Source organism: Mauremys mutica, chromosome 11, assembly GCF_020497125.1.
Source record: "Mauremys mutica isolate MM-2020 ecotype Southern chromosome 11, ASM2049712v1, whole genome shotgun sequence".
Taxonomy (NCBI): domain Eukaryota; kingdom Metazoa; phylum Chordata; order Testudines; family Geoemydidae; genus Mauremys; species Mauremys mutica.
In genome coordinates, this window is record NC_059082.1 from 80,169,676 (window position 1) to 80,189,328 (window position 19,653).

General features: G+C 46.6%; 1 protein-coding gene across 7 annotated transcripts in view; it reads right to left on the reverse strand.

Annotated features, from left to right (window-relative positions):
• Window positions 1-19,653, reverse strand: part of CACNA1H (calcium voltage-gated channel subunit alpha1 H) — a 590,082-nt gene that overhangs the window by 60,540 nt on the left and 509,889 nt on the right. For all 7 annotated transcript variants that reach the window (XM_044981153.1, XM_044981154.1, XM_044981155.1 and 4 more), the window contains 8 exons: window positions 17,909-18,064; window positions 9,326-9,416; window positions 6,432-6,640; window positions 2,512-2,946; window positions 1,653-1,753; window positions 946-1,069; window positions 736-804; window positions 383-567 (listed from right to left, as the gene is read on the reverse strand). In XM_044981153.1, the coding sequence (XP_044837088.1) occupies window positions 383-567; window positions 736-804; window positions 946-1,069; window positions 1,653-1,753; window positions 2,512-2,946; window positions 6,432-6,640; window positions 9,326-9,416; window positions 17,909-18,064 (1,370 nt within the window). The remainder of the gene's footprint in view (window positions 1-382; window positions 568-735; window positions 805-945; window positions 1,070-1,652; window positions 1,754-2,511; window positions 2,947-6,431; window positions 6,641-9,325; window positions 9,417-17,908; window positions 18,065-19,653) is intronic.

A 19,653-nucleotide genomic window follows, 5' to 3' on the forward strand; every position in this document is an offset into this window, starting at 1 on the left:
GTGCTATATGAGTGCTAGCTTGAAGAGGATATTTTGCTTCAGAAGAGTTTCAGTAGCTTAAGGAATCAAGTCTTTCCCTTCAAAGTTCTTGATTCATCAAAACAAAAGAAAGGGCTCACCTACATGGCAAGTTACTGCGTGACAAGTCCAGGTGTGAATCTACTGCGCACCAGCTAGCGGCACAGTAATGTCCCAGGTGGACACTGCTACAACACAGTGAAAGTCCTGGAATGCAGCTTAGCTTACTGTGCTTTCAAGTAGCAGCAGCCAAGCTGTGTGCTTGGACTTCCACTGTAGATTCAGACCATGGCTTGACGCTTAATAGCTTGCCATGAAGACAAGCCCAAACCCCACACATCCATTTTGCCCAGTGTGAAAGTACCGGAGAGGCCTCAAGGTCCGCAGCAGTCTTAAGACTCGAAGGATACCCAAAATCTTAGCCCCGCCTGCTGATGCCATGGAGACGATAATATCAATGATGGACACAAAGACCAGGATCCCATCCAGGACATTCCAGCTGCTTTGGAGATAGGTATTTTCCCCAGAGAAGAAGCCAAGGGCCACCACCTAGAACCAGCAGGAGAAAGATATTTAAGCTGTGGCCTCATGCCTTTTGCCTATTTGCTGTACATGACGGACACTGACGTGCAGTGAAATACAGCTCATCTTAGCTCTCAGACCACAGAGGCCAGACCTCATTGTGGGTTGGCAGGTTTAGTGCAGTCACATAATTACCTTCACCATCATCTCAGCAACAAAGATTGCAGTGAAGATGTAATTGGAGACACTCAGAAATATCCTCTCCTGTAAAACAGAAATCAACAGCAGGAGGCAAGTCATTTAAACAGCAGAAACCCAGCATCCTCCATCCCGCAGGTTCCTTCCCCGATGTGGCTGGGGAAAAGTTATTGTGGGTGCAGGAAAAGGGATGGGGGGGCTGCTCACCGTGCTGTGGGGGTCAATATCAGGCCTCTCCAGTGCAATGGTGATGCAGTTGAGAAAGATGAAGACCAGAACCACATGGTCAAACATCTTGTGGGCTATAACCTTCTGGCACATCGCTCGAATCCTGGGGGAAAAGGAGCAGAAAGGAAGAGGTCATAGCCAGAAGCCAGTCTAGGTCAGCAAGCTTGGAACTCACCCCTCTGACTGGGATTTCCTTTCCTGAGAGACTCCTTTAAATCCTTCGATGGTAACTACCTCAGCGTACTGAGATAGGACCTTCCTGTGCACAGTTTGCTGCACTCATTATCAATGAAAGAAACAAGAAATAACAATCATAATTTTAACTGTATTAATAAGTCACCTCAGCTTCCTGCCAAGGTGCCGATGGCCCGGTCCAGTGATTCTGCCTATCACAGAAAGGTTACTTAGAGCACAAGGGGTCCAACTTCGGAGGCTCTCACTCAGTCCTTCCCCATACAAGAGTTTTGCCTACGGAAGGGCTGACTAAAACTGGAGTCTGGAACAGCCCCTCCTGTGGTAAAACCCACTTGAATGGCTAGGGAAAGAGAAACACAAGACCTGTGAGGATTCCCTCACAGAATTCTTCTCCCTCAGTTGGGGCTGAGTGTATCCTGCTGAACAGAATGAGCTTCTCCCAAGCCCCAGTTTTCAGCTGACAGCCCACCCAGTGGACTGGGGTTTCTTACCGATTCTGAGGAGAAAACAAGTAGAGGGACCAGTCTTCGTGATTCTTGCACCATTCTGGTTTGTAGGGCTCCAGGGCTTTACGAATCCTGTAGCAGTAACTCTGGAGAGAACAAAGAAATTGCTCTTTTCTTTAGTTTTCCCGGCTCTTTAGCCCATGGAGTCCCTCTGCCCTTCTCAAACGACCCTCTGAATTCTTTGCTCTATAGATGGTTTCTGAACAAGGCAGTGTTAGGTCTTCATTTTCACAGCCAAATTCTATCTGTGTCCTTTTCTGGCCCCCATCACCACAGTAAAGTGACATGCCAGAGGTCCAAATGGAGCCTGTGGCTAAGCCAGGAATTGCGCTCAGGTTTCCACGTGTCGCAATCCAAAGCCCTATCCAAAACACCATCTTTCCTACCCTCCCATCAGGCTCGCAGGGAAATGAATAAGAGTCCCACGGAGTACAACGGAAGTACTGTACACGTGCAGCCAAAGGTAGAATAGAAACCTTGTTACAGGGCAATCTGATGCTCAGACCAGCAGCTGGGATTGGGACTGACGCAGGCTGGTAAAGATCTAATGCCTGGGGTGAAATTTGGTTGAGATGGGGGGTCAGCCACAGCCAGGGATTGTAGCTCACCCAGGTGGGTGCCCATCGCCTGGACACTTCACCTTGCCTACAGATCAGACAGTAACAGAACCCCCCTGTTGGCAAACAAAACTCTTTGGGAAGTGGATGCCAATTCACGAGGAACTGGACTCTTTCATCTACACCAGCCAGTAGGTGGTAACATCTCTGCCCAGGATTTGAACAAGCACCTTGCAGGGGAAAGGCTCCCTTACCCCCACAGCTGCCCGATCCCCACGGCAACTTACGTCGTCCATGTCGTCGTCGTAGTCCAAGGGGTCGTCCTTGTGGCTGTCGATGCGCAGGAAGAACTCGCTGGGCACATGCACCATTTTGCCATTGCAGTCCTGGTACTCTGCGGGCAGCACGGCCATGGGGTTGATGCTGAGGGAGTGGCGCATGGTGGGGAACTGGAGAAGCTCAGGCAAGTCCAAGGAACTTCTGTAATCCAGGGACTCCGCCCGGCGGTGCAGGGTGGCTCTGCTGACAGTGCTGGATTTGGCATCATCAGAGTCATCATCCGTGCTCCCTTTCCCCTCCCCGGAGAGCAAGGACTCTCTTTCCCCAGACTGGTTCTTCTTTTTGAGGCTTGGGGCTCTGCCGAGGCTGTTCCAGCTTGAGCGTCGGCTTCCCCAGTTGCTGTTGGGTCCCCAGTTCGCACACGGCGAGCTGCGGAGGCTGGACTAAGAGATGGGAACAACACATGAGATTTCACCCTCAAGCAGAAGAGGGAAGGAAATGGCTCAGAGGGAAAGGAATTTAGCCCAGCGGTTATGGCACAAACTGCCAGGCGGCTCCAGAGACAAGACAGGCATTCAGTTAAGAACAGCCAGGGAACATTGCAGGTGTTGTTAAGGGCTAAGACAGGTAAGATCACGCTGCTGGACAGGGTCCCACACTGGGAGCACCGGAGTTCCAGCTGAGTGCTTTTCTGCAATCTCTCTCATCTCCTTGACTCCCGTGTACCTGGGTACCCAGGTGTACCCACATCAAAGCTGTTCCTTTCAAGTGCACTCTCTGCATGGCTAGAACCCTTCACAGTGCAGGATTCCCGAATCCCATGTAGGTTTTAAGCACCCAGGGTCCTGCCTGTGCATGCCAGCCACATTAGAAAGGCTCCAAGAAGGCTTTCATAGGACTTCCCCTTTTCCAGAATTACAAACGCTACTGATTCCCCCCCGAAATTACACTCAACACACTATGGCCTGGGGTCTGAGTCCACATACCTGACTCAACACCTCTCTTAAAACATTCCCCATGTAAACTGGGCACAACTAATGAAAACTCAAGGCTGGCTCCGCATCTGCTCCAGATCCATGGAGGAGCCCAGCCAAGGAGGATTTTATGGAATCCCCTCTTGGGGTCACAGAGCCCTTTTATAGAACACTTGATGTAGTCCTGTTTTTCAGAGAAATCAGTTACAGTGGGACTGCTCCACACCAACTCGATGGCAGGGCTGGGATCAGTCACTGGAGATACATTCTTGTGTGTGTCAGTAAAAATCACACAACTGCTTCCTAAGGGCCTGCCTCTCCTTTACACTAACTAAGATCCCTTTACACCACTCTGGCAGCAAAAATGTGTCCAGCCCTAAGACTCTATTCCCACTGGGTAATATTTTTTTAAACACTTAAGTGATTTAGGTGTCCAAATCACATTGGCTTTCAATGGGTCTTAGGCACCTAAGTGCTTTTGAAAAGTTTACCCAAGCAGTAGCCTCATTTTCCCTTAAATATGTCCTCAAATGGATTCCGCCCCCCAGTAAATGTCTGAAGATGATTATTTTGTGACTGCAATTTGCATTGCTGAATGGTTCCTGGGACGAAAGCGTTCAAGGTCAGAGCAGCGAAGCCTAGAAAGAAAACTTTTCTCTTAACGTTTTCCTTCTGGCACAGAAACAGAGCTGACTGCTTTAAGCATTCTCATTGGTTGCGATTAAGGTTCATCTCAGTGCTGTTCCATTGGGTAGCTGCTTGTGTCCTGATTCGAGCCGTGAGCCAGCAATCCCATGTAAACCCAAGACAAACTATAGAGTCATCTGTTTTCTTTTCAGAAGCATTACCTTAGCTAAGCAACTTACCAAAGGTGATAACGGTTCTACCTCAGCATGCTGCATGAAGCGCATTCATGCTCCACTGCTTTGATTTCGACATGATATTGAAGTTACATAGTGAAAAACAGGGCCGATAAGCATAGATGGAAACCCGTTTTTGTCCATTAACTCTGGTCCTTCTGTATTCACGCCTTCCCACCCACTGTCCTGTTGTAAGCGCAACAAAATCTACTGCCTGTTCAGTAATTCCAGCCATCTCTCTCCCCATAGATGGTTATTCCCTAAGGATAATCCATTATTTCAGCTCTTGGTTTCTGTTTGTTCCCCTCAAGAAGGGGCCATTGCATAATAAACAAGAACAGAGCAGAGCAGCCATACGAGGGGTGAACAAGCATTCAGATTCCTTCGCAGTCATTCCAAGATGGTTTATTCCGGCCTCACAGGTGGGCCTCACATCTAGCCAATCATTAAAATGCCACAAGGAATTAGGGCCCTGCAGAACCACCACCCCTTAGTTCTGCTTGACAGATGCTTTGCTCATCTCTGAGACGCCCGGGGGCTGTGCAGTCATTCCAGGAAGAACGTGTTTCTTACCATAGTGGTTTGCCTGTGCAAAAGCCAAATGAAACCCCTCAAAGAGAGTGCCCAGGTGTAATGTTTGGGGCTGCCTGCATCCAGTCAGCTAAGCCAGCTCATCCTCTCTCCTGACACCTCCATCGTAAACAAGGGAAACTGTTCAGGGGCACCGAGTCCCAATTCCCCACCTGTGCAGCACCCAGTAACCTCGTCTTCCTTAAGCCTTCTGCAGATGAAGCAGCAAAGCCCCCAGACCCTAGTTTCTCCAGTGACTACAGCACCAGCAACTCACCTTGACTGCTCTAGGCATTCCCTGTCATGTCAGCCCTCCTGATGACAGACAACACATTATCCAGCACTGCACCTGACAGTCCAGTCTGCGACTCTGGATTCCCCCCTGCTTCTCTGCAGCCCGAATCCACTGTTATGACCATCCTGCCCTATTTCATCATGCCCCCTGCTGTCTGATCTCATCTTCCCACTGATCACTACATTTCCACCACCCAACACAGGGTAGGAAAAATTACTGCTGAGTCGCAGTGCATCATGGGATAGGAAGTCACCACGATGTATCATGGGAGATGTAGTCCAACCAGGGAGCTAGGCAATAGAGGGGAATGGGGACTTAGGGACCCAGAACTATAAATCCCATCAAACACCGTGATAGGTCAGGCCGTGCAGAGATTAACGTCTACCTGAAACAAAACATTATGACATTTCCAAATCAAAATTTTTCACATCTTCCCATTCTGTGATAGGTTTAGATATTTTGAATTTTTGTCTGAAAACAAATTTGAGAATTTCCCACAGTATGGCAATTCCGATTTGTGATCAGCTCCGTACACAACCTAGATACGTTACCAAACCCACCCAAAATGTTAAAAGAGCATGAAAGGTTGCAAAGTCAAGTACTCAAAAATTAGTAAATGCCAAAATGAAGATTGCCAGTGTGCAACCTTAATTATGTCGTTTTGTGTGTATGCATTACGATACCGTCTTTAATTACATGATCACTTACTATTTTTTCCCATAGGATGCTTGCCTCATTCAGTGCACAGGCTGGACCTACTTTGAGGATGAATCAGGGCTACCAGGAGGTTGCTGTCTGTGGGGCAGCCTTTTCACAAGGATGGCAAAGGGCATATCCCTGACCCACCCCCTGCTACATTTCAAATCCTAGCTCCAAAGCACGGGGATACTAAAGCTGCTCAAAGAAAAGGTCACCCGAATTTTTTAACATGGGAAGAAACGATGTATTTTTTCCCAGCCTCCCTCTCAGAAATGGCTAAACTGTTTTGGCTGCAATTTCCCAAAACAATTCAGCCTGAGGCAGATACACAGCATGGAAAATTTCAGCCCAAATGGTTAGAGTTTTTCAAAGCTATATGCAACTGAAAACAGGGTCTTATAATGGGAAATATTGGGCAACCTTAATCAGAGGCAGTGCTACCAGCCCTGCTTATAATATTACACATTTATATCTCCCTCTGTGTTATATAAAAGGCAGATCATAGGCAACTGCTAATACTGGTAACATACCAAGGACTTTTGATCGTAGCTCAGTGGATCAACTGAAGCATTGCTCCCTCTCCTTGAGTCCACGAAGGTGTGCACCGAATCCATGTGCGGCGAGCACTTTGGCGTTGGCATGGGAGTAGCAGCAGTGCGCATGATGATGGGAGGGGGTATGCTCGCCCTGCCCTCCACGTGACCATTTGGGGTGATGGCAAGGGAGTACATCTTCATCTCTGGAAAGAAGGCGAGCTGCAGTTAGGCCTCCGCTCAGGAGCTTAGCTGAGGACTGCAACCAGCACTTTTAAAATGGGCAACCCCCGTTTGTCTCCTATTGACTTCACTGAATGGAAGATCAAATTGAAATTCCTTGGGGCCACCAATGCCAGGTCGGTCTTTCGTAGGAGATAGATGGCCAAGGGCAGGAGCATTCAGAAGGCCCAATCTTAATAACGATCCCTAGCTCTTACCTAGCACTCTTCATCAGGAGATCTCAAACGGCTTTAAAAAGGGGTTGGTATCATTAACCCCAGTTAACAGATGGAGGAAGCTGAGGCATGGTGAGGCGAAGTGACTTGTCCAAGGTAACTTAGCAGGATAGCAGCAGAGCCAGGAATAGGACCCAGGTGTCCTGAGTTCCAGTCCAGTGCTCTGTCCGCTAGGCCATCAGAATTTGCCGAGTTACAAACTCATCCTGGACTACAAAAGGAGTTTCAGGTGCTCAGGAGCAATCAGGATTGGAGTTGTGGATTGCATGACTATTATTTTTCCCCTAAGGGAAACGGCTGTTAGTCCTCATGTGTTGGCCAAATTACAATCCGGATAAATTATTCTTCTCTTCCTGTGGTGCAGAGATTTCATGCTTTGTAAAGTGCTTTGGATTCCTTTGGGGCAGAAGGCACTGTACAAATGTGCACTGTGATTGTTAGTCATCCATTCCAGGGACAGGAAACACTAAGGGTTTCCAACCATGCATACATCTATAGGAGCAATCCTTATACAACAGAATAATCTAATGAACTACTTTTCCCTGATAATTGCTGCTAGTTAATAAAAAGAAAGGGAGCAATTACATCATATTGTTTCAGCTCTATTGCAAGGGAAAATGGACCTCTCCTTGAGACATAGGGGCTGTCACAGCAACACAGCATCAGATCTTTTCAGAAAGCAACATAATGTACTCGTTAAAATTGCAGAAACTGTATTCATGATGAAGATAAACAAGAATCTATATAACAAAACTCCTTCTGCACTACTGAGTGCAGTAATACTCTGTCATCAAAAGCCTAGATTCAAATACAAGGTCTGGAGTCGAGAGCAACTCTTAATTTATTCTGTCTCAGTGGATTTCGGTTTAATGATTGCAGAATCTGCCGTGTGGGGGAGGGGAGAGGATGAGACCATCTGCCATACGTAGGAGAGAAGAACAATTTTACACTGGTACAGGTAGTTCAGGAAATGATTCCACCTCCACTGCACTGAGAAAGCCAAGGGTTTTATTACCCCTGCTAATTCTCCTCAAATGCCTGATTTTGTATTTTTAGCATTAGTTTGCTTATTTGCTTATGTGCAAAGAGCCTGACCATAAACCACTGAAGTCAATAGAAGCTTTGCCAGTCACTTCAAGGGGTGGAAGATTAAGCCCCAAATCTGCTAATCTGCACCACACAAGATCCTTCTGTCTATACACATTTTACAGGCCAATGGGTTTGTAATGGGATCATTAATGCCCTTATGTGGTTTGTACACACGTTGGCATTTAGGAGGTTTATGGAGACTGCAAATGGTCCTGTTATTCCTTGTCCACAGTTTATTCTGAGAATTCAGTCCTTCTCTATTTGTGAGCTCCCTGAGAATAAGTGGCAATTTCCTTCCTGCCCTTGAATGAGCCTGTTATTCAAAGTGGTTCTGCAAACAGTTTATACAAAGGAATTTCAGCCTGTGGATTGTTCGCCAACCGTCCACAGCGAAGATGAATTTGATAACCCAATATTTGGAATTTTCCAGTTGAGCTGAATGACTATGCAGTTAAATCACCTAGTATTGCTCCAGCACTCTCAACTGGTGACCCCAACCATTCAAATACTTCTTTTTCTACCTGAAATGAATTCCATTTGGCCGCCAAATGACTGTCATTTCATTGAGTCAAATGAATTTTGGCTACAGGCCCAAAAGACACTTTAAAATGCTCCTAACAAAACCCCACCCTGAAAATTAAAAGGGGACGAGATGTAATGTGACCAAATAGCCAATACAGTTTAATATCTGAGGCAAGGATATATTGAAAAGCAATACACGTTCTCTCTTCATATTTGTTAAGACTGGAAAGTCTTTTTCGTATTCGAAACACTTTTTGAATAGTTGAAAATGCAAAACTGCCGCCCCACAAGCATAGCAGCCAGGAGAGTCACCGCATGAAATGTACTGCCCCCGGGGGGAGAGAACAGGGATAGAGCTCCCAAACTGGAGGTTCCCAAACTTTTCACTAAGTTGTATTTTGTGTCTTTTGGGGACCCACTGCACCTGCTCCTCCCCTTCCCCAGCCCTCTAGTCCCAAGCCCAAACCTCCTGGTTGGCTCCCCCTAACCCATCCCCTTCTGTGCCCCAGCCATCCCCTCTCTCCCCACAGCTGGGCTGCAATCGCTACCAGGCTGCTGGCTGTCTGCTCGCTGGTTTCGGCAGCTTCCTTCGCACTGCACTTGCCACAGAGATACCTCCCACCCCCGTGCCTCTGCCTGGGGATGTCACAGCACCAGAGATGGGGGTGGAGGGTGGCTGGGGAGAGGGAGTACCACCAGGCCCCCTGGTGGGTTGGACCCACCATGTGGGAAACCCTGACCTAAACCATCTACAGGGCCTCTGGAAGCAGAGTTATAGCATAGCTATGCACACTGCAGAAGGAAATTCAAGCTTATTCCTACCTGTTGCATGGAGGTCTTTCAGCTTCTCAATATCCTCATCAAAGTTGGCAGATGTCTTGTCCTCATCCGTGTCCGATTTGTTGGCGTCACCCTGCAGGGAGGTGATGGGTGAATTTAATGTCTGATTAGTGTTTTGCTCTTGACCAAGAGAAGTTTCCGAATAAAATTCCCCTGATCCATTTAAGTTACTAATGCCAGACCAGTGGCTGCCCACATATTCCATCCCATCAGAGAGGCCATGTCATCTCGTGGGTAGAGCATAGACCTGGGACATGGAAGAGTATGCTTCAAGTTCTAGCTCTACACTGACTTGTTGAGCGACCATTGGCAAATCTCTCAACCCGGCTGTGCCTCACTTTCCCTAACTTGACGTTTGCAGCTGTTGCATTGTTCACTAAAATGGGGACCATGATACTTACCTGTTGTGGGTATTAATCAAGTAATGCTTGTAATGTGTTTTGAAAGCTGGGGCAGGGGACTCTCTCTTCGACTGTGTTTGTACAATGGTGCCCTGATCTTGATAGGGGCCTTTGGGCACTATCATACTATATGCACTAAGCATTATGATGTGTATTAGAACTGCTTTGAAATGCCCATATATATATAGCTACTATCAATGCTGCTGCATTCACCTCAGTGTCTAGTCTAACTGAACAATGAGTCCCTTCGCAAAATGTAGAAGTGCTGTTACCATCAGAGACGTGACTAAGAAAATCTGGCATCACGGGTTTCTGTATCTATCCTCTCTCCATGATCACAAGCTGCTGGGTTTAGATGTCAAAGGGATATTTTTCTAGCTGCCAGTGCTGAAAAACTCAACCCAGGGATCTGAAAAATCAAGCCATGCTCTGTCTTTCATCCTGCCTCACTATAAAGATTCTGCAATCGGAAGCCACCTGGCAGCATTGTAGGATGAGGTAGAATAGAACCTCGCTTGCTCTTCCATAACTGCATCCCTGCTCTGCAGGGCTGAGAGAGAGTACTGGGAGCTTATTTATGTCAGTAAAGTCAGCAGATGTGGCTTGAAGACAGAGAGAGAGGGTTGAAAGTGAAGATGATAACCACAACTGGAGACTTAAGACTTGGTGGTTTTATGACAACTGAGTAACCACCTTTCTCCAGGCTATTTCCACTCCGGCTGTGCAGTTAAAACACTCTCTCCTTCCAAAACATCTACCTATATATTTTTTTTAAAGATCAGTATTTAATGACAGCTAGTTTTTTGGCTGACTCTTGCCTCAATATCTTCAGCAAACAAATACAGATCACGGCATTTCACGCTGGAGAGCAGGGGGTCTGTGCCTCGTGAGGAAACCTCTGAGCAGCAGTCAGTGATTTTCCTCTCTGTGCTGTCAGTCTGTTATCTCTGTGAATCAGGCTGGGCTCCCCAGTGGTTTGGAAAACGATCTTGTCTTTATCCTTCATGCTGTAACATCTTTCTTGCCTATGGTGCATCTCATGCAGGGGGCCTAGTTAACAATTCTGTCTAGTCATGTTGCTTTTTGTTACACATCTCTATACTGGAATATTATGCAAACACCACATGGAAAACCATGCAATCCTTGGAGGAAACAAATGAACAATCATTTATTACTATAACAGGTAGGGTGGGATTTTCAGATGCACTCAGGGCTGAAACTCAGCTGGTAAGTCGTAGCTCAGAGCGCTACTTCAGACAGGGGTACCAGACAGCAAGTGTGAAAAATCAGGATGGGGGTAGGAGAGGGTAATAGGCACCTACATAAGACAAAGCCCCAAATAGCGGGACTGCCCCTATGAAATCGGAACATCTGGTCACCCTAACCCCAGAGGACTCCTTGGAACTGTGCTGGTGATCTGCACCTTAGCACGGGCCTAGCTCTGTGCCCACTGAAGTGGATGGAAGTTTCACCGCTGAGTTCAGTGGGAGCAGTTAGTCCAGTACTGAGTGCTTTTGTACATCTTCCCCAATATAGTCATGAACAGACCCCAGATTAGACACTTCGGTATCCACAGCACAAGTAGTGAATGGACACGCACACACACGCTACCCCAACATGGACCGCCTCTAGCGAGGAAGAATAATTCAGTCTTCACAGATGATTCTGTCTCTAGTGTCTCCTTCTAGACCGCCAACAGGAGGACAGGGAGTTTGGGATTTGGGAGACGACCCTTGATTCCTTTTACACACAGGGCCCTGACCAGCAGATTATGTTGCAGAGAGGTTTGGCATGCCAAAGCTGAGCCCTAAGCCACACAACCCTCTTTCAAACGTCTTTACCAGATCTGAACACTGGTTCTTTGCTTTTTTATATCCAGGTATGCTACCAAAGAGACTAACCTAAATTCATTTAAAAGGCTGGAGTACAAATGCTTGTCTTGTAAAGTTCTCCTAAACAATTCCATCCTGTGTGTGGTCAGCAGGACAGAACTGCTCTGGCAGGCTGTCCAACTGACCCAGCAAGGCTACAGAGAAGTTGTGCAAATTGGTCTCTGTGAGGAGCACAGTTTCTTAACTGTACAAATCCACCATGGTCTCAGTAGACACACACGGCTTTCCCCAAGGTGGTGATGGACTTGATTTCTTTGGCAGTGTTTTGCTAAGTGGTGCAGCCAAAGCAACAGGTTAAGAGAGGGGATTGAGTCCCTTTGTTCATCTTTTTTGTTTCATGGATGAAGAATTAACATACAATAGCTGTTAGAGCTGTATAATTTTGGAAGCTCTGGGTGGCGTTGTACAGCAGATTTGAGATAATTTTCCAGTCAGTCAATCTGGAACCTCTGCGTGACTCAGCTACACAAGCATAAGTTTTGCCCTTTTGCTCGTAGTTCTGCAGTCATACATGCAAGTCAGGGATGCTCTACACAAAGCATGATCTCATGGATTTCCCTGTCTATTCTTTTTCTTTCATGTCCCTATCAAATTTGCACCATTCGTAAGTCAAGATCTGAAGATCAAGCTGGGTTTTTTCTGCCTCTGACAGCATTATCAATAAAAGGAGTCCCCCAATCAAATTCAGTTGGCAATTTTGTCAACGACACATAGGATAGAACAGAACTCAGCTTGCTCCCTTAGCTGTAGGGGAGGGCTAACAGTAGCAACCCCCCCGCCCCAATTCTATCAGTAAAGTCAGCCCATGTGACTTGGAGTGATCAGATGACTAAGAAGGGCCCATTTGTACATAACCACCTTTCTGACCATACTCACACGCAGTGTCAAAGAAGAAGAGCAAGGCAAAAGATCTCAGACAAGTTCCTCTGCAGTATATGACTTTATGTGGATTCCTGTTTAAAAGACTTTTCATATTTTGGCATCAACAGCTAGTCAACGAATCAAAGAATAAAGGTGCAGGAAAATAAAAAACCCTCAGCTCTGCTGAATGCTTCTTCCTGCGAGCTGCAGCCAAGGAAGATTTGCCAGCCCTTGCTGTATAAAAACTAGAGCTAAGTTATTCATTTATAAGCATGCAGTTTGATACGAGGCCTCGTGGCTGAAATATGGCTCTGGTGGGATTTCACTAGTGCAGACTGTACCTAGCTAAGAGACAACTGACAAGCCTATAACCATAAGCTTTGCCAAGCCCCCTAATGAAGGAAACCAGAAAGAAAAATGCACGCTACATATATAATTCCTGGGGTGGTTGGGCTGTTCTGATGCAGGCTTTAAAGACTGTCTCTTAAACATTTAAATCATAGTCTGTAACAGCTCCAAAAGGAGCTATTAAACACTAGCAAGAAAACAGGGTCCATTTTGCTAAGACTGTAATTACATATTTATAGAGAATATTGCACAAGGCTACCACTTTCTGTCTTCATATTAGCACAATTCAGCCGTTTAGAGAACAAGCAGGAGACAGGACATTATGGAAAGGTCAAAGTGGCTTTTGCAACAAACAGGTTTGCTGAATGGAGAGAATTTTCGTTTTCCTAACGCAAACCCCACATTATTGCCACAGCAAGGATTCAACCTGTGACCTCTGGAGCTAAAAAACATGAGTTTTGACGACCTAAGCTAGAAGACACAGTAGCTGTTAGGTGTTAGCCCAGGCTGCAGTGGACTCGTAGTATTTCAGCTACTAGAGGGGGACAGAGAGCCTGTGTGTAAATGGGTGTTATATTTGGTAGTAAGAACACAAGATGGTAAACCAAGGGGCTTGTCAGTCATGCTGAGGGGACAAATGAACAGAGGCGAGAGCCAGAGCACTATATGTACAGTATTATATATTACTTAGTCCCGCCTTGAGTGCAGGGGGCTGAACTAGATGACCTCCTGAGGTCCCTTCCAGTCCTACGCTTCTATGATTCTACGTAGGAGATTGATTGTGTAGGGCTTTGGAGAAAAGGGGAAGGTGGTTACATTTGCTTCAGGAGGTAAGTGGAAACCAGAAAAGATACTTGAAGTGGAGATGGACTTGTCTGGAGCCAGGGGCATGTGAAGGGAGCTTTAGAGAGCTGACCTAGTATAATCCAAGGGAGAAGAGGACTATCCTTTAGCTTAACTCTAAGTGACAAACTAGAACTCTCTGCTTACAGCCAGGCATTTGTCTGGTACTCTTACCAGACTCGCTTAAAGCATCATTATTTGTTCACTGAAGTCATCACAGAAAAATATATGGGGCAAATATGATTTTTCTCTGCTTGCTCTCTCGTATTGAATGAAACAGCTTGGAATAAGCAGAAGTATTATAAATCCCCAAGACAGTTAAAAACGTTCCCAGGCAGAGTGGCTAACAAAAGCACTGATTTCCCACCCCCACCAAGAATAGCTTGGGAATAATTCAGGGCCCATTCCCTGGGTCCTTTTCCATTGTTTGTTTTCGTTAATGACAACATATTTAAAGACAAGTGTCTTATCAAATAGAGGGGAGCTGGAGCCCAGCACCCAGGGATTAAAGGGTGTAAACAAAACAGCAATAGTGTAGCTGGTAAAGTTGAATGGGCAAGGAAGGCCTCTCTCCTGCCTGCCTGGATACGGAGCATGAATGTGGACTTGCACTTAGAAAAAAACAGGTGAAAAGTGCAAAGTGCGACTGGCTGGGTCTGCCTGGCAACATCAAATGGCTGCATCTACTCTACACCTCAAGCAGAACACAAAGGAGCACTGCTCAGCAGACTCCTGGATTTCAATTAGCTATTACATTTTTTGGCACAGCCTGCGTGCTTCATCTGGAATGTTTTTGACCTCCTATCTCTGGAACCTGCTGAAGATCAAAAGGCTGATACCGGTGGCCAGGGCCGGCTCCAGACCCCAGCGCGCCAAGCGCGCGCTTTTTGCCGGCAGGGCGGCAGCCGGCTCCGGCGGACCTTCCGCAGTCATGCCTGCGGGAGGTACATCGGAGCCGCGGGACCAGCGGAACCTCCGCAGGCACGTCTGCCAGAGGTCCCCCGGAGCCGCGGGACCGGCGACCGCCAGAGCGCGCCCCGCGGCGCGCCGCCCTGCTTGGGGCGGCGGGATTCCTAGAACCGCCCCTGCCGGTGGCCCTTCCCCAGCATAGATGGCTGGCGCACACATTCAGCATTCTTATAATATCCTCAAGCGTCTTCTCCGAGGGCTGGGAGATGTGGGGCTGAGACACATTAATGGACCCTGAGGGACAGGAGCTTCAAAAGCAGCACGAGTCATGAAATATGGGCAACATTGCAGGAACGAACCAAGGTGAAGAATGATTTAGGCAAAGGCAAACACAAACACTTATCACTCAAATTCTACCTACTGTAACAAATGTATAGCGGCTTAGGACTTGGCGGTAGAAGCAAAAGATAAAATTTAGATCCTTCAGCTCCAAAAAAGAACAGTCCCTGCCTCTTGAGTTCAATGAGAGTCTCATTAGCAATACAGGGCCTATGACACACATCTGAGCTATTCTGATTCCATCTGACAGCGGGCAGTGATACACACACATAACAGTATTATTATTTGTATTCCCAAAGCATCTAGGGGCCCCTGGACTCCACTGTGCTAGGTCCTGTATGAACAGAACAAAATGAAAATCTCTGCCCCAAAGAATTTACAGTCTAGGTACCCAGTTCCTTTCCCTATATTACGCTCCCACCTCAAAACACATCCAAGCTCTGGGAAAGTCTAGATTGAAACTTTCATTCATTTCTATTTGGCTGGTATCTCTGAAACCTCCTAATGAATGTTCTGTGTCCAGTGTTGTTAACTACGTCACCATGGATTGTGTATACAGTAGTATACAGCTAATGTGTTCAGCCAATTATCTCTGACTGCCTCCCCCCACCTTCTTAGGTGCCGAGCACTCAAAGTGTCCCCGATCAGTTGCCAGTTTTCAAACCCTCTTCAACTGACTACTTCGATGATGTAGCCGTCAGTGCAAAAATCTGTAGCACACTGAAAACGGATAACATGGGGAACAGTTTCAAATGAATGGAGTTCAACATAAAAATAAACACCACCAGGGTTACTGCACCGATTGGGTTATTTGTTTTTATGTTTAATCCATTAAAAGCTACCATATTACAATGTAAATGAATGGGCCTCAGACTTGTCAGCCGGCTGCATCAGAGTCCAGGCACTTTCCAACAGGCTTTGGGTCCAGCTTGCTGCACAGCACGTGTGACTTTGAAGACAACTAACACCGCAGAGCAAAACTCCAACCTGCTGGGACACAGCAGCCAGATTCTCCATGAATACTGGTAATTCCTTCTTTTTGGGCTGATCTTGCTTCTACTAAAGTCAGTGGCAAAATTTCCACAGACTTCAATAGAAGCAGGGTCGTGCCAGTTGTACTAAGAGGCAGGGATGAGAAGAGTTGCAGCATCCCCAGCAAAGTGCACGTGTCACACAGATCCGTGATCCCAAGAAAGCTGCTTTGAGAGTCTGGGAATAAACAATGAAGATAAGATCATTTTCAAACTAGGGCTCTGTTCCAGCTGTTTCTATTAATTTGCCTGTCCTGGTACTTATCAGGAAGCTGGGAAGGGACATTTTAATAATGGAAACCATACAGATCACCTTAAAGGGGAAGAATGTTGTTGTAACAGTTTAGGAGAAGGGTGTTTCTGGTGCATGCATATTTCAACGGTACTTCACAATGCACCGCAGTGTTGCCTCACTGTAATGTAAGCAGAATAAATATGAAAATGATGAGATTTCTGGGGACAAAGATGAAAACTTATCAAAAATAATTACTAAATCAAAGCTTTTCTTTCCCTCTCCACATCCTGGGAATTTAGAGAATGAAAACTGAAAACCATTCCTCATTTTGTTTCTGAGTTCCCATGTGCTTAGCGCTGGTTCAATATTCCAAAGCGCGAAGCAGCCTCTCTGTTCTTGCATGCCTTGGGAGACAAAAAAAATTCAAAAATCCAAAAATGTGATTCAAGCCTTTTGGATCTTTATTTTCAACTTGAACGGAGGCTGGATGATTTTAGGCGAGTCTCAAAATCATGTCCATGCCCTACCGACTTCACAAAAGCTTCTTCATAAGATATTAAACCAGAAATGGGATCATAATTCTCATTTAAAACTCCATGCTACATATGGATCTGTCCTGCTCTGAAGGAAAAAATGGAGAAGAGCAGAATAGGTCAGCGGGTTCCAGGATTGACACTTGGAAACTTCTCAAAGCAGACCAAGAAATAGTTATTTCTTTAAACTTCCTTACCCAAGAAAAGGTGATTGGACATTATCCAGTCCCCTGGCCACATATATTGTTATAGCACTCATTTTCAGGTGGGGGTGCATATGAACAGCCATACTGGGTCAGACCAGTGGTCCTGTCTCCAGTACTTGCCACCAGAGACCATAGGTTCGTACTGAGAGCGGCGAGCCCATCCCACCGGGCACATCCTATTTTTAGCATGCTAGCTCAATGACAGCTAGCACGAGAATGTCTCCTCGAGCTGGGAATCCACATCCCCAACTCCCAGTGTAGACACGTCTGTGCAGGTGCGGCAGGTGTCAATTCCAGCGAGAGGACATACCCACACTAGCACGCTAAAACCAGAAGCATAGTCACAGTGGTGGAAGCAGCCAGTCACCCAAGTCTGTGCCTCAAGTCTCGGCTGGGACCACGCTCAGGATGATTCAGTTTACATCTCCAGCACAAACAGCAGACATACCCTTAGCGACTTGCCCAGGGTCACGCCGGAAACCGGGTGGACCGTGGTCTTGTGAATGCCACGCAAGTGTTCTAACCACTGGATCATCCTCTCAAGGATGGAACCATCAGAGCTAGCCAGGCATCACAAGGGCACCTCATCACAAGCTTTATCACTCCTACTCTGCTTATACCGGTATAACTGCATCCACCCTAGGACTTATGCCAACATAGCTATGTCAGTAACTGCCCCCACCTGCAACTAGCCAACACAGCGACACCAACTTTGAAGTGTAGACCAGGCTTAATTCAATTTGGCCCTTTCCCTCCATGAGCACTGGATTATCAACGTCCTGTCTTGTATCAGGTGGGCTTTATTGGAGGGTCTGGGGGGCCAGGTTCTGCTGTGGTCCTTGGAGGCTCATTTAGAGATAAGCTGCTACTTCCCTACGGATGAAGAGCTCATGAGACTGAACCCCTCACCCATTCCCTACGTGCAGCTGCCAGTTCCCTGCCCCATCGCTTTGCTAAGCCCCCTTACCTCTGCTTGGAAGCCTTCTACCAGGATGGCAACTAGGAGGTTGAAGAGCACGTAGTTGCCAAAGGTCATCAGGGCCACGAAGTAGAGTGCCGCCCACGAGGAGGTGGATGCCATGCCGTTATAGAGCACCACGTTCCAGTCTTCCTGGGTGAGGATCTGCGTGGAGTGGGGAGGAAAGGCTTTCCGATTACTCCTCTCTGCTCGCCGGGAGCAGCTGGTTTAAAATGCACATTGAATCACTGATTTATCCCTTTCTCCTTTATAGGGGCCGCACCCGCTCTCCTTTCTGACCCGCTGGAGAGCTAACCAGATGAGACCGCAAAGGGTCTCTTTATTTAGATCTCAGCCCATGAGCTAGATCTGCAAGCTGCGGCTGCCCCCTGAGATACTCTTTTTCTGCACTAGGTCCCCTTTCAGCTCACCTCGCGGCATTATGACCCACAAAGGTTGCTAGTTCAAATCTCCACTCTGGTAATGTATCGGGCGCACAAGCAGCGACTTCTACTACATGGTGGGGAAGTTCCCAAAGGATTACGTGTACTCTGGTGATCAGCTACCAATTGATAGGTCTGCCATGGCACCATCAGTTTTGTGCCAAGAGATGGTCACACTTTTTCAGGGCCACGCTTTCCTTCCATCAGAACATTTTTTCTCATTATGAGTTAACTGGAGTTGGGGAAAAACACCAGGTTTTCCTCACAGTCATTGACACAAGGGATCTCCAGAAACTCAGGAAAGGAAACAACTGCTTGTTGGGTGGAAAAAAGATGATAAACTGGCAGGAAAACAGATTTTCTTTGAAAAGACTAGTCTGACTATAAGGAGCCTTCATAAGATTCACTCAAGACATTCCTAGCCTGCCAACTTTTCCATAGCTGAAAAACCCAGGGACTTAAAAAAAAAAAAAAAAGACGAGGGTTTCTTGCCCTTCATTAATCCAGACTCTACAACGAAGATGTCCTCTAGCACTGCTGTAAAACAGGAACAACGAGTTGGCGGCATCTGGGGGTGGGAAAGCATATTTGGCTGCATTTAATCCTGTGCCTCCCCTTAAGGTTACGTCCTTGTGCATCACCCTGAATCTACTTACACACACGACTTCGAATGTTAAAAATAAATACATGAGCCGCTATTAAAACAGTCTGAACCTCATGGAAGTGATGTCAGTTTCCCCTCGCAATGAACTAAAATCCGTCTTTGTTTATATAGGGGAGAGCTAACATTCTGCATTATGGAGAGTTTGGATCAGTTTGCACATGGACTGCAACTCATTTAATGAGGTGCACCTGTCCTATACCTAGGAATCATGCTTAGCATTCTTAAGCTCTCCTCCACTATATTGGTGGTTGTAAGGGGGCCTTTAATATACTCACTCTGCTTCCCATTATAAGGACTGATTTCTTAAGCAGAAAGACAGCTAATGTTGCGTAGAGATACCTTCCTGGAAATAGTTGCTTCATTGCTCTGTTATGAAGTATTTGAGTCATTCCAATGATACCTTAGATCTTGTCTACACAGGAAAGTCAGCTAGTTTACATAGAGATTTTCCAGTCCTCTGCCTTGCTTTTCTTTTGTGTCACAGTCTTTACCAGTCCAGCAATCCTCATCCCAAATCCACTGTTTGTGTAGCCAGTACCTACAAAATTTGCTGAGCTAGATTGACCTGAGACAGTCTGTTCTCCCCCCAATTCTAAAACACAGTATTTTTAAAAAGTGATTTTCAGTGCTGGAGGAAGGTGTTGGAT